Below are 15,325 nucleotides of genomic sequence, written 5' to 3' on the forward strand. Positions count from 1 at the left end.
TCAACAAGGCATTTTTGCCCACAGGACTGCCACATACTGGATGTTTTTCCCTTTTCACACCATTCTTTGTAAACCCTAGAAATGGTTGTGCGTGAAAATCCCAGTAACTGTGCAGACTGTGAAATACTCTGACCGGCCCGTCTGGCACCAACAACCATGCCACGCTCAAAATTGCTTAAATCACCTTTCTTTCCCATTCTGACTAGTGCTGGGCGGTTTGACCAAAAACTTATTTCACATTTTTTGAACATTCTAATGACGTTTGAATGATGTTCTAATAGCCAAGCAAGAACGTTAATACAACGTTTATATAACGGGAGAACTGAACGTTCTTATAATATTTTGAATATGGCGGTAAATTAAAAATTAATATCTATTAATATTAAAATTTTCGGTATGAACCGGACGGTATACCGTCCAGTACTAATTCTGACATTCAGTTTGGAATTCAGTAGATTGTCTTACATCTAAATGCATTGAAGCAACTGCCATGTGATTGGTTGATTAGATTGCATTAATGAGAAATTGAACAGGTGGTCCTAATCCTTTAGGTGAGTATGTCAAAAGATCAATGCAAGTTTGATTTCTCATGTCATGACCCCTTTAAGATCAATCATTTTAAATGCTACACATGAATTTACACTTCACAACATTATAGGAGTGTTATTCAATGTTATATTTAACAGTGTTATTAAATTATTCAGGGTTTTTTTAATAAAGCATTGCGCATTAAATGACGGCAAAGGTAATCTAAATGTAAAAATAGCGGGAATGTGCCTGTACAATTATAAAATATCAAAATTATAATAATGAAATCTCTTATATAATTTAATAACAGAAATAGACCTGTGCATCACAGGAATTTGGAGGCTCTGCTTTGTTCTAATTCTGTAAGTGCACTTTGTCCCCGAGTCCCACTAGAAGACGTTTATATTAGCTTTGGAAGTTCAGCAGCAAAATTACTTTATTAAATCAATAGAGGATATTATCTCACATCTTGTTTGTATCAGCAAAATAATCAATGCTTTAAAGATAAACTAGTGTACACTCTGTATCTCAACTTATAATGCAGTCAATACAGTGAATCAATACAGTGAAGCCGTTGTGTAATCATTACAACGTTTTCTTTGTAAATTCAATTCTCCATGTCAAATTTTTAGATTTGATGTGCAACGAGTGGAGATGAGGGGGCCCTGTTATACTCCATGTTGTACAAATTTGTTAAAAGGGGTTATGGACCATTAATCTAAAAGTCAATTTGCTGCACATAGGCTGCCGTCTGTAATGGGATATCACTGATGATCTGTTCAGTGAAAAATCCTAATCATGCATACATATATTTGATGGATTTCTTTTTCCCAAGAGGTGATAATTCATGTTAAACATGAGTCGAATTTGTTCAGTGAGAGACTGATCTGTACTAAGTGCACTTGACAATGAAAATAGGATGAGCAAAAAAGGAAACTATTTATATATCTCAGAATTGTTTTATGATTAAAATGACATTTAATCATAATATATCTTTAGCAGTACTGTCGATATTTGATACATTAAAATTCTATTTAGATTCATTTAATGCCTACAAATTCATCTTTAAATCACTCATAATTTCATATACTGTCAAATGAAATTTTTATCCTGGAGACGAACTGTGTTCGCGCGTCACCGTATCAATGACATCATACCTGCGTTATCCTCAATTTCCAGGTTTATTTTTTAGAAACCATAGATTCATAATAACACCAAAGATTTCATAATAATTTATGAAATGACCAGAGTAAACATTACATTTTATAATAATTTCCATATGCATTACTATAAAAATGACCTTTAACCACTGAAAAAGGTGTATGATTTATTTTGGGGAAAAAAAGAGACTGTAATGGTATAGAACTTACTCCAATAATCTGTTTTATTTATACAACTTAGTTCCCTACACATTATTTATTTAGTTCTCTACACATTAAAATACATAAAAATGCTAGCAACACCTGCAGTTATTTCAACTTTATGAGGATTTTAAGGCCTCTCATTGCTTCCTACAGTATATAACATTACTAATATTTACAAGGAATATGTACACTACATACACCCTGAACCCCTAAACAGGGAATACAACTTTTTCATTTTTTTATCCATACTGCTTTTTAAGTTTCAACTTCAAGCCTTCAACTAAGTTATACCATAATTACTGTCACTTTATATTCAGCAGACCCGAGCGCTACTTATATCCTCTTCTGATAATAGCATTTAGACCTTAGGTTATATTTTACCTTGTCGGTTTAGTCAAAACATTTCACCTTTAGCTGACTGTTTTGGAGCACATTGCCTTGTATTTGCAACTTACAGAACATTCTTCATTTTTATAAAGGCATTTAGGTCAAACAAAACCAATGAAACATAAAAACAAAACAATCATCACAGAATAATTTTTAAATGGAATTCAGGCACTTAAAAAGGCAGCCTGAAGGAATGTGGATTAAGCCGCATTGAACAGAAGACTACAGAACCCAACATCATTCAAAAATCCTATAATTGGATCATAAAATAGGACAACAGAACATACGCTTGCTCCTCAAACATAGGTTCTGGTTAATAATGGCATAAAACTGGAAAGCTCCTCCTTGCCATTTTCTTTTTTCTTTTACTTAATTTTTTGTTGTGGGGCCAGTGAACATTTTGGCTGGGCAAGTACAAATTTGAACCACTGGCCCGGCCAGGCCAGTAGAAAAAAAATCCTGAAATAATGCCTTTTCAAACAATAGCATATAAAGTCTGGGTGTTAACGTAACTTAATTGACAAAGCATAATGACAATTGACATGTCAAAGATTTTTTAGGTAAATTTTAGGTTAAACATTTTTTTCAATAAGCAAAACCAAAGTGTCTTACAATTATCTTTTGATGAAAACAAAAACGTAGATAGCACTTGAAAGATAGTAATGTCATCTCTGGTCAGGTAAAAAGCAGTATCTCTCTTTATCGACAGAAACAAAAGTTTCAACTATTGTCATCCCAGCACAGCAAAATGGTGACACAATCATACAATGTCACGTGGAAGATAAATATTCCACTAAAGCAGATTTTACATGCATCATTATCTTGATTTGTAGTACACTTAAAATGATTTTATTCAAATTGGTACATTTATAAATCAATCACTCAAAACATCGGAGGGTTAGTTCACCCAAAAATTTTAATTCTGTCATTAATTACTCACCCTCGTGTCGTACCAAACCCATAAGATTCAAACCATCCTCCTATAAAGATCATTTTGGTGAAATCTGAGAGATTTCTGTTCCTCCATTGACAGCTACGCAACTGACATTTTGACGCTTTAAAAAGTTCATAAAGAGATCAGAAAACTAATTCATATGAATTATGAGCGATTTAGTCCAAATTTTCTTGAAAGAGACTTGATTGCTTTATATGATGAACAGATTTAATTTAGGCTTTTATTCACATAGGCTAATCATTGATCAGCAAACACAAGCAGAAGCTCAACTCAGAAGAACCAACCTCTTGCTGATGCTCAAACGTGCTGCATAACACATGAGAATAACTTGCGGAAGCTTAAACGTGCTGTGTAACACGAGAATGAACCGCATCGGTTCTTGCAGAAGATTAAACGCGCTGCATAACACACGAGAATGAACCTCATCAGTTCTAGTGGAAGCTCAAATGTGCTGTGTAACACACGAGAATGAACCTCATCAGTTCTTGCGAAAGCTCAAACATGCTGCGTAACGCACGAGAACTACCATCACTGGTTCTTGTGGAAGCTCAAATGTGCTGCGTAACACGAGAATGAACCTCATTGGTTCTTGTGGAAGCTCAAACGTGCTGCGTAACATATGAGAATGAACCTCATTGGTTCTTGTGGAAGCTCAAACGTGCTGCGTAACATATGAGAATGAACCTCATTGGTTCTCACGTCAAACAAAAATTATTGAACTTTTGTTTACCATACCTGATGTGTGAGTTGGTGGATGCTCATATGTGAATAAAAGCATAAATGTAGCCTAATCTGTTCATCATATAAAGCGATCGTGTCTCTTCAGAAAATGTGAACTAAATCGCTCAACTATGAACTTTTTGAAGCATCAAATTGGTAGTTGTGTAGCTGTCAATGGAGAGAACAGAAAGCTCCCAGATTTCATTGAAAAGATCTTCATTTGTGTTCCGAAGAAGAACGAAAGTCTTAAGGTTTGAAAAAACATCAGGGTGAGTAATTGATAACAAAATTAAAACTAACCCTTTAAATGTGCTATTCTTCATCCATAACACAACACATGTAGCCTATTCATTATCATAATATAAAAGTATTAATTAAAACTACTTGTATAAAGTCTATATTCTTGAAAAAAGGCCAAATTGTTTTTTGGTGGGTGACATTCAAAATGAATTAGCCTAATTAAGGCCCTTAAAGGAGCAATAAAATGCAGTAGCCTACAAGAAGCAAATGCAATGGACAAGTGTCAGTCAGTACAATAACAAAATGTTCTAAACTTCTATTTTCTGTCGGGCCATTGACCTTTATACTCGAATAAAAGTCAGACAACGTGACCAGAGCAAAAATGTCAGTTTCAAGTTGATGTTCCAGTGTTTTCGACAGGGAACAACCAGTGCAAAGAACCCATGATTGCGTTACTAACAAACAAAAGATTAGACAAACAACTCATCACCTACACCATAGTCTTTGCCTTCTCTTAATGCGAGCGACAATCTAGGACGCTCCCTTTATAATCTAGCAAGCGCGAGTTTTCGGACAAATTACTTGATTATATTGAGAGCATTCTAGTGTTGACGCGTCGCGTAGGAATGTTATGTAGATGGATAACATGCCTGTCATTATGAATAACGAAACTAAATGATGGATAAGAATTCTTTCCAAAAACCACTTAATTACTTCAGAGAGTGACGGGCTTAGAGGAAATGTAATATAGGTGGACATGACGCCAATAAAAGATAACCGACTTATGTCTACAAACTTCCCGTATCCTTTCAAACGTAGAGATTCTCTTACCTTTAGTAGTGTCGTGGATTTAAATGACATACTTTGTTGGTAACACACTGCTGGTCCGCTTTTGTTTCTTTCTTGGATACATGGAAAGCTCATAGTACTGTCATCCTGAGGAGAACACCTGGAATAGAGCAGACTCATGCAGAACTGACACAAACACATTTGCCATGGAGTTTACGTAACACCACCATCCGTTGTTAATGGCCGTGTCCCAAAAAATAGTGACCTGCCTGCCTAGACTACATTTTTAGGCATCACAGTCAACTGAACTGACACACAACACGTCCCTGAGTCTCTCAACATGTTGCACGCACCTATAATGCTCAATAATAATGGGTGAGAAATGCGCCCACAATGTCCATTATGCGGTCTATGTAGGCAGCTCACTAGGTTTTGTGACACGACCAGTGTGTTGACGTATGGCATGCTGGGACAACATGGAGTTTCTTAAAGGGCTATTGGCACATGTGAACCCCAAGTAAATGTGAAAAGTGAAAGCTGCAAGTAAATTATGTTACTTTTCTGAGACAATTTTTAAAAGTGACTTTATAATCATTTTAGTAGCCTATTTATGAAGTCAGTTCCCCTCAAGTTGTAGTTTATCACATTGCCTACAACTACATCTGACAAGCAGAACGTATCAGAATACATTATTTTAAAAATCCCTTTAAACAATTCCAGTAATGACCTTTTTGTAACTGCTTTTTGGTTTGAAAGGGACCAATTTGTTACTTTAAAGTAAACAATTGAGGAATGTTGTGACAAAATATCAATGCAAATGAATGCATCTACAAAACTTAAAAACTAATCTATGATCTGATGATAATAATAAACTCTAACAAGTATACCGATTATTAAGTTTGCATTGATGAAGTAGGCTACATACTGAATGGATTATATGAAATAAATATATTTATAGTTAAAAGAAAATAAATTATTCTATTTGCAATGAAGAGTTATTGTTCAGTAATTTTCCACAACCGCTGCTCAAAGAATCCACCTGATGGTTAACATATAGGCTATTTAAATATCACTATTTTTGTGAATGTTCTTAATTATTTTCCATTTCAACCATTAAATAAATGTACTGAGAGTAGAAAAAGTGAACAGCTCTGTAAGGCATTTTTTCCCATTTCAGGTAGAAAATAACAGACTGTAAATGACATTATTTTTTTTTTAACTAAAACTATTAAAAATGGTTTACGCTACATGAAATAAAATATTAATATTTCATGAAAAACAACATGATTGCAAATGTTGCCTTGGCAACTAACTCTTATCTGTTGGCATTTTAGAACATTAGTACATGGATGTTTTTATGTTTTGTCTTATTGTTCTGTTGGCTTTTAATGCAATGTACAGCACTTTGGAACTAAAGTGGTAGCCTGTAAGCTGCTATAAAGAAGTCTGACATAAAGCAAAATTAGTTATAGCTAAAGCTTTTCTTAAAACGTAAATAATATAACTCCTAAAATAACCCTGAAAAAAAAAATCTGAAATAACACCACAAATACAAAGAGTATGCAATGCTTTTTTATAATTCAGAAATTCAAAAGATATAGATGGAAAGAGGATTATGTTAGTTCAAAACAATCATTATACAACAAGTAAGTTTACTTCAAACACATCAAGTGATTAATCATTAAGGCAGAATTCTGAAAACCGAAAGATTTGATGGGTCGGTACGATAAAAAAAGTGCATAATGAAAATACAAAAAGAATGGGAAGAGTGTTTGAATTACAACGACTTCAATAAATATACTCTATAAAGAAATCTTTATTTTATTCACATAAGAAAACGAGCAAAAACAATCATGTTATAGGGTAGAGATGATATGCAAACCAGCTTATAAAGACTGACCAAAAAACAAGTCGATTGCATGTACCACGTGTTACAGAAACGTCTGAGTCACATGACAAAGTCTTCTGTGACAAAATAATTGTTTAGGTGGTTTACCTTTTGAATGATGAATGATGACTTGAATGATTCCTACTGCTTGTGTTGTTGTATACGAGACCACTTGATTTATTGTAAGAGAACATCACATAAACAGCTTTAGACATCCAAAAGACATATTTTAGTTTTGTATCACTGCTCTTGAAACCGATTAGCAAGTATGCTTCACATGAATGAAAGTGTTAAAATTATGATGCCAGTTATGATGACCGTTTTGTCTCATCGTCAAGTGCTGCTCTTATTTGAACATGGCATTGAAGGATCTGCCAATGATCATCCTTCTGACCTCACTGGTACCAGCTCCAATCTCATAAAGTTTAGCATCTCTTAAGAAGCGGCCCATTGGGTAGTCATTAATGTAACCGTTTCCACCTGTGAACAGATGCAAAAGTAAGTCAACTAGGACTTGAGTCATAAGACCTAGGCTTACTGAATTAGCAGGAATTCATTCACTGACGTTGGGTGCGTCTTAATCAGCTCTTTATGTCAACAGTGTTTCTCAGAAATCGCTTACTGCACCTTTAATGATCAAAATGGTATATGCAAACCAAATTTGCCTATACATTCAAGGAACAATTCATCTACAGCAACAGTTACAAGTTTGACTTGTTTGCTGTTTATCCACCGAGTAATTGTTAAGAATGAAGACAGAAGGGTTTGGCCCTGATATCGGTCTAAGGTACATTGAGAGCTCTTTTTTTTTGCTGTGCTAACTACTAAGCACTCACCAAGGCATTGAATTCCATCCAAGGCAACCTGAGTCGCATTCTCAGCACAATAAAGGATTACCCCAGCACAGTCCTACAATAACATCACAAATCAATACTGCTACTACACACTCTGGAAAGACTGTATGCATCATTTCCAGGCTTATGTGTAACATTACAAAATAAAGCATTCAAATAACAAAAACTGTGTAAAGAGCTCTTACCTTAGCACTGAAATGGCCTTTGTCACAAGCGCGGGCAACGTTGTATAAATACTGTCGACATGAACTAAGCCGTGTGTACATATCAGCCATTTTCCCCTGCATTAGCTAGTCAATGGGAAGAAATTGTTAATTTTATTGCCAAGGGAACATAGTTGTATAATATCTTTTCATAACTTTACATGCATACATTCAAAAGTTTGGGATTGCATTTATTTAAAACACAAATCTTTAGTTACAATGGGACAGAGCTCTTCTACACTGACTTTCTATGAAGTTTAAAGTAATCTATGGATGCTGGTTTTTAGAAGGCATGATGACGAGATGACGAACACGACGTCTGTGTAACATTATAAACACATTATTAGCTGTTTGATAACGTAGTCAAGCCAAAGTCTAATCATATCAATTACCGTTATGTGTCCGACGTTGTAGAGATGTATATGTGTATATATATATATATATATATATATATATCGAGATCAGGCATAACATTATGACCACCTTCCTAATATTGTGTTCTGGCACAAAGATGTTAGCAGCAGATCCTTTAAGTCCTGTAAGTTACGAGGTTGGGCCTCCATGGACCGGACTTGTTTGTTCAGCAGATCCCACAGATGCTGGATTGGATTGAGATCTGGGGAATTTGGAGGTCAAGTCAACACCTCAAACTCTTTGTTGTGCTCGTCACACTGTCTCTGCCTTCTTCCAATAGTGCATCCTGGTGCAACAGGCTTTCTGAATGTCTTTATCATTTTTTTGAATGCCATACATGACCCATGACTAACCACATAATTTATTTTATATATATATATATATATAATGACATATGATCCATATATATATTGGTGATTCTTAACGCCAATTTGTGGCATCACACTGGGATTTTACAGTGCTGATTCCCATTGTCCCCAAACTTAAATGCTTTTTTACAAACGCTGCAAAGTCCTTCATCATTTTTATCAATAACGGGCTGCAACAATGTCTTCAAAGTTTCGTTTTAAGAACGTAAATGTAAGTACACATTGATGGCCTAAGACACGAAACGAGCAGTTTGTGTGAGAAAACGAACACTATTTATATCGTTTTTACCTCTTGTAATCACAGCCATGTCCAAGTGAACTGAAGGCATGAGCGCTTCATTCTGCACATGCGCCGGAAAGCACCAGAAGTGATCTCTTGCACGGTTGCAAAAAAAAAAAAATCTATGTTGTCTGTTGATATATTGAAATCGTCTGCCATTGCAATTTCCTGCATATCTAAATATATTTAGATCTTCAGAGTGAAGGATAACACTTCTGAAATCCCTGAGTAAACAATGAGCACCGGATCACTTCCGGGGCTTCCTGGCGCGCTTGTGCAGACTGAAGAGCCCTCGCCCTCAGATCACTTGGACATGACTGTGATAACGAGGTAAAACTATATAAAAACTGTTCGTTTTCTCGCACAAACCGCTCGTTTCGTGTCTTAGGCCCGTGTACTTACATTTACGAGTCATTAAATGATGTTTAATTTTGACTTCTCTGTGCATGCTCTTTGAGGTGAACCCAGGGGAGACCCCATAAACTTCCATTATATGACTGACAAGACTGACCTAAAAATATCAAAATTGAAAATACTGTGGAAACAAAGACACCAGCATGTTGGATGCCCTTGAGGTAAGCTAAAACATATCAAAAATGAATTTCAAAGTGAACTATCCCTTAACTCTTTCGCAAAATCCATTTCAGGACTTTTAATGCCCAGCGAAAACCCTGTGCAATGTCTTCCCCAGGTAAGCGACGCACACGCACCCGGCCTTCCACATGATGTAAAAGATAACATGATTCATCAGACCACCTTCTTCCATTGCTCCGTTGTACGGTTCTGATGCTCACGTGCCCACTGTTGTCGCTTTCGGCGGTGGACAGGGGTCAGCATTGGCACGCTGGCTGGTCTGCAATAAACTGCAATGAACTTTGCATTCTGACACCTTTCTATCAGAACCAGCATTAACTTCTTGAGCAATTTGAGCTGCAGTAGCTCGTCTGATGGATCGGTCCACACGAGCCAGCCTTCGTTGGACCACTTTTGATGCATACTGACCACTGCAGACTGGGAACACCCCAGAAGAGCTGCAATTATGGAGATGCTCTGACCCAGTCGTCTAGCCATCACAATTTGGCCCTAGTCAGTCTGGCCGTTTTTACAAAAACCCATTTCAAAGTTTGCATTCTAAGACCCCTGAAACGCCGTTGTCATTTTAAATGTTTTCATGAAATTTCTGTTTTCAATTGAAAACGGTGTTTAGTAAATGGCGCTAATGACTTTTAAAAAGGAAATGAATCAATGCTGAACTTACATAAATGGGACAATGACTTTCTTCGAGAGCTGCTGTCCAATCAAAACAATCTTTGTTGCATTAATTTCCTGTTATCACTGTAAAACTGCCTTGCAACAATCTGTAGAAGATGACTTGACTAGATAAACATAAAACATGACGAACACACAAATCCTTGCATATTTTAGTCTAAAGCATACCTGGAAGTGGCCAATTTTCTGTCCAAAGGCTTCACGAATATGAAGATAAGGAATCGCATGGTCAAGCACAGCTTGCATGATGCTGAAGGAATGTATAAGACGGACAAAAATAACTCTCCGACAGTCTTTGTCAGTTTACATTTCTGAGCATGCTAACTGGAAATAAACAGTAACAATTACCCAACAGGTCCAGATGCCAGGACAAGTCTCTCTAGGTCCAACCCACTCATCATAACATATACACCTTTATTTAATGGGCCCAATATGTTTTCCTCTGAAACCACAAAAGAACATTCAAATGACGTTTGGACGTCCACCACATTCAGACTAATATGCATAATGATAAACTCATTGACACACCAGGGACCTTGCAGTCTTCAAAGATGAGTTCACAGGTGTTAGATCCTCTCATTCCCAGTTTATCCAGCTTCTGCGCTGTGCTAAATCCTGCCATGCCCTTCAAGAACACAAGCACAATGCCTATGATATGATCACATTTGAAGTTGTATAGCCTTATGGAACAACACATTAAAAATGAAACATTCAATCAAAATCTGAATGCCAGGTGCAATGCAGTGTGAACGGTAAATTATAATCAATCATCTAAGAGGAAGTGGTTTGTCTTCTCTAACCTTCTCTATGATGAAAGCGGTGATGCCACGGGCTTCTGCCTCTGGGTCTGTCTTAGCATACACAATCAGAACATCTGCATCTGGTCCGTTCGTAATCCAGAACTTATTACCGTTCAACACGTAGTGATCCCCTTAAAGATGACAGATCAAAAGGTAAAGAAGAACATGTATTGTCACATTCTAGGGGCAAGACGCATCTTTTTTTAAATTATTTTTGCAAGCAACATAAATCATTAATGCGTCATTAATTATAATAGATGTTTTGCCAGTCACAAATTTCTTTAAAAGGCCCTTCCAAAGCATGCAATAGTATAAATAAGCATGACAAACATAAAATACAAACTCTAATAAAAAAAAAGCACAATATATTGCTGTGGCGAGCAAGACGAGACCCAGGGCCGTGAGAGAATAGAGCAGGCCGGTAGAGTAATTGATACTGAGCGTCACCTGTTCCGGTCTCGTATCTCTCATGGAGGAGCTTTGGAAGCATAAAAGGAGGGGCGACGACACAGTGAAGGACGAGAGCGGACCAGGCCTGGACATTTATATTATGTTTTGGTTATGTGTGTGCGGCAGTCTTATGTGAAGCTGCTTTTACCTTCGTTTTGTGTTTATTTTTATGTGTAATACTGTGAAATATTATTAAAAAATTTGTATTAAATGTTTATTATTTTAAAGTATTTTAATCTATTTTAAAATGTAATTATTTCTGTGATGACAAAGCTGAGTTTTCCGCATCATTACTCAAGTCTTCTCTTCAGAGTCACGCGAGCCTTCAGAAATCCTTCTAATATGCTGATTTGCTCCTCCAGAAACATTTTCTTATTATCAATATTAAAAACTAAAATAGTTTTGTGGATTTTTTTCCTTTCAGGAATCTTGATGATGAATAGAAAATTCAAAAGAGCATTTATTTGGAATAGAAATAATTTGTAAAAGTTTTTACGGTCACTTCTAATAAATTAAATGCATAATAAAAAAAGTCTTATTTGACCCAAAAATTTTGAATGGTAGTGTATATGAAAGGACAATAAATCACAAATCGGTTAACAAATATACTGTTACATGCATGCATCTAACCAGTTATGACATGGCCATGGCACTGATGTAACAGTGCTTATTATAGCAGTAGACAGCGGTGACTAACAGAGCAGCACATAGAGTGATAACAGAAGGCCAGTCACCTTGTTTTTTCGCCTTCAGTTTCATGGACACCACATCAGAGCCAGCGTTGGGCTCACTCATGGCCAAAGCACCCACATGCTCCCCCGTCATCAGCTGAAGAACAAACATAGTGAAAAACCCAACCCTAATATTCATAAATAACCTAAATGCACTACTTAATTAGCCTGCATTTACAGTTTTAATGAATTTTCCCTAATACATTATGTCATGGGTCTGTTTTAGAAAGCTAGCTAAGAAAATGTAATCGATCGACACATTAATATAAATCTTTTGACTCACACCTTGGACATGTACTTCTCTTTCTGTTTCTGGGTTGCATGACGAACCATCTGATTTACGCACAAATTGGAGTGCGCTCCATAGCTGAGGGCAATAGCTGCTGACACACGGGAGATCTCCTCCATAACAATCACATGATCAAGGTAGCCCAATCCCGTTCCACCGTCCTCCACTGCACACAATCAAAACCATTGAATCATATCAGACTATGCTCAATAGTGTCTCAGCAACGGTTTTCTCATAAACAATACTTTTTGAAGACAGTCTGTAAATAGTCCAACCTGGAGCAGTAACTCCAAGCAGTCCAAGATCACCCATCTCCTTCCAAAACTCCTATAAAAGATCATATTTGTTCTGATTCATTACTCTGGTTTATTATTACACAGAGACTCCTGAGATACTTGTCATGTATAGGAACTCACCCTCATGCGGGGAAACTCGTTGTTCTTGTCAATCTCATCAGCGTGTGGAGCGAGCTTCTCCTGGCAGAATCTTTGGACTGTCTGTCTGAGCTGGTGTTTAAAAGAAACGTGTGATAAACGCAAGGGGGTCTGTCCACAAGCAACTTGAGCTGCCAAAAATCTCAACAACAAAAAATCCAATGAATGTACACATTTCATGGTGCTTTAAAAACTATCAAGGCATTATAGAGAACAACAAACCATGGTTTTACCCATGTCAGGGTAAAAGATGGCATGGGAGACCCTAATAACAGCAGCACAACAATAAAACAAATATAAGATCAAATGTATACATTTATTTTTGTATGTAATCCTATCAAACAGCTCCCCAATGCCTTTAAGAATCAAGTTAATTTTAATAACAATGAACAAAAGACAAAAACAGTTATAAATTAAAGACATAAATTAATGTCAAAAAAACATTATAATAAATTATATATATATATAACTATATGTTTATAGCACTATAATAGAAAATAATTTAAAGATTTTTTTTTAACCCTCTGCAGTTTTTAGAATTCTTTACTTCATTGGAACGGTACTCTGTGTCAAACACACACACAAAAAATTATGAAAGGTCACTTCTTTTTTTTTTAAACAAATCTACCAAGTTACGTCTTTTACAAGAGACCAAACTTAAGTCTGTGCTCCAAAGCATTTATGATTTATGACAGTTTAAGTTGGAAAATTCTTTTTCAAGTCCATGCTAAATAACTCAAAAAGTTAATACATGGATTATACAGTAGATAAACAATTTAGTACCATAAAATCCCCTACAAATACAGAATAATAAATAAAAATATATCATCGAACTAAAATATAGTAGAATAATTTCATTGAAATAAAATAGAAATCGGTCATTTTTGATCTACACGCAAACAGTACCAGAGGGTTAAATGTATTTTCTTCCCTTATACTCCTGTGATGTCATTACTCCAGTTGTCACATGATCCTTCAGAAATCATTCTATTATGCAGATTTGGTGCTCAGGAAAAAATGTATTGTTATTATCAATGTTGAAAACAGTTGAACTGATTAGTATTTTGACAGGATTCTTCGATTAATAGAAAGATAAGAAAGAACAGCATCTATTTAAAACAGAAACTATTGTTGTCACATTATAAATGTGTGACTTTGTACTGCATCTTCCACAAATATACAGTACAGACAAAATGCATTGTAAAGAAAATTCTATTTCATGCATTTAACTCGAAAACCATATACAATAAAATAGATGGATCGTGAATTTATATCACACTAAGAGGGACATTTGCCACTTCCTCACAATGAGACTACCATGTCCAAACAATTTGCAATTGCATGTTGAATAACAAACAAGTGGGCTGCTGTAAAAACTAACTAAGGACATCTAAAACGATCCTGACCAATCAAAACGCGCTGACCGTTCACACCTACCAGCACGAGCACGGTCATTTGGCACAGACAGCACGAATACTGACGTAACGTTCTTATGAAAACCGTAACAGATTGTATTCGTTTTAGTTGCCTGGCGACTAAAACGAATACAATCTCTTATAAAATCCCGATAAAATCCCAGAGTTGTGTCAAAGGTCATCATGTGAACCAGCACGGCAAACTGACTCATTCCTACAAAAATTCCAATAAGACGTAAACAAGAAACAGTGACATTTCACGAGCTTAGGCTCTCGGTTAGGTAGCGGGGGTGTGTGGGATACCTGGATCTGCTCCTCGGTCAGACCGTTCACAATGTCGTCCACTGGTACAGCTCCAACGCAGCCGCGCCGCGAAACACTGACATTGGTCACTCTTTGACAAAGACGCAATGCTCTTCTGACTGCAAACATTTTGTAGTGACTGCAGGATGTAGACAGAACAAAAAGGGAAAACGCTTAACTGCACTTGGACGGGTGAAAAGCGCAGGAGGACAATCCTAAACTTGCATAAACTGCACTTGAAAGAATTGCGTTCTCCTTCTGTTCTGTTGTTTAACGTGACCTCTATCTGCCACTAGAGCTTTACTGCCCCCTACAGCGATGAAGTACAAACTACAGTAAAAAACGTCTAAAAGTTATATATTTTAAAAACATGCGCCTACATGTGATTTTATTTTTAAAATGTTGTATAGAAGTGAAAATCATGAATTACCTTCTAATTTGTGGAGATTTTCCGTATCAATATGCAGGCCTATAGGCAGCCTACTTATTATACTTACACTTAGCCTGCTTTCAGAAGTAAAACGTTGGCATTTATTAGAATTTAAGATTAAAGAGCCTTTTATAGAATTTTGTGAATCATCAAATTTCTCTGGATTTTAATTTAAAAATTAAGTTTGTTTTATTTTTTAGTTATCAGTTATGTA

The 15,325-nt window shown here is 36.2% G+C and overlaps 2 protein-coding genes across 3 annotated transcripts in view; both read right to left on the reverse strand.

Moving 5' to 3' along the window:
- bahd1 (bromo adjacent homology domain containing 1) overlaps nucleotides 1-5,317 on the reverse strand; it is a 28,087-nt gene extending 22,770 nt beyond the window's left edge. Inside the window, exon 1 of one of the 2 annotated variants that reach the window (XM_089120429.1) lies at nucleotides 5,026-5,317. The gene's annotated coding sequence lies outside the window, so the exon portion shown is untranslated. The remainder of the gene's footprint in view (nucleotides 1-5,025) is intronic. The other variant, XM_039668607.2, reaches the window with a different exon arrangement.
- Nucleotides 5,318-6,537: 1,220 nt separating this feature from the next.
- Nucleotides 6,538-14,943, reverse strand: ivd (isovaleryl-CoA dehydrogenase). Its single transcript, XM_039668599.2, has 12 exons — nucleotides 14,682-14,943; nucleotides 12,946-13,035; nucleotides 12,805-12,856; nucleotides 12,526-12,695; nucleotides 12,244-12,337; nucleotides 11,060-11,190; nucleotides 10,788-10,884; nucleotides 10,608-10,701; nucleotides 10,428-10,509; nucleotides 7,911-8,015; nucleotides 7,708-7,780; nucleotides 6,538-7,351 (listed from the first exon to the last, which is right to left on the reverse strand). Exons 1-12 carry the CDS (start codon nucleotides 14,808-14,810, stop codon nucleotides 7,218-7,220), a joined length of 1,251 nt encoding a protein of 416 aa, XP_039524533.1. The 5' UTR covers nucleotides 14,811-14,943; the 3' UTR covers nucleotides 6,538-7,217.
- Nucleotides 14,944-15,325: the final 382 nt, after the last annotated feature.

Source organism: Pimephales promelas, chromosome 15, assembly GCF_988280905.1.
Source record: "Pimephales promelas chromosome 15, fPimPro1.hap1.1, whole genome shotgun sequence".
Classification (NCBI taxonomy): domain Eukaryota; kingdom Metazoa; phylum Chordata; class Actinopteri; order Cypriniformes; family Leuciscidae; genus Pimephales; species Pimephales promelas.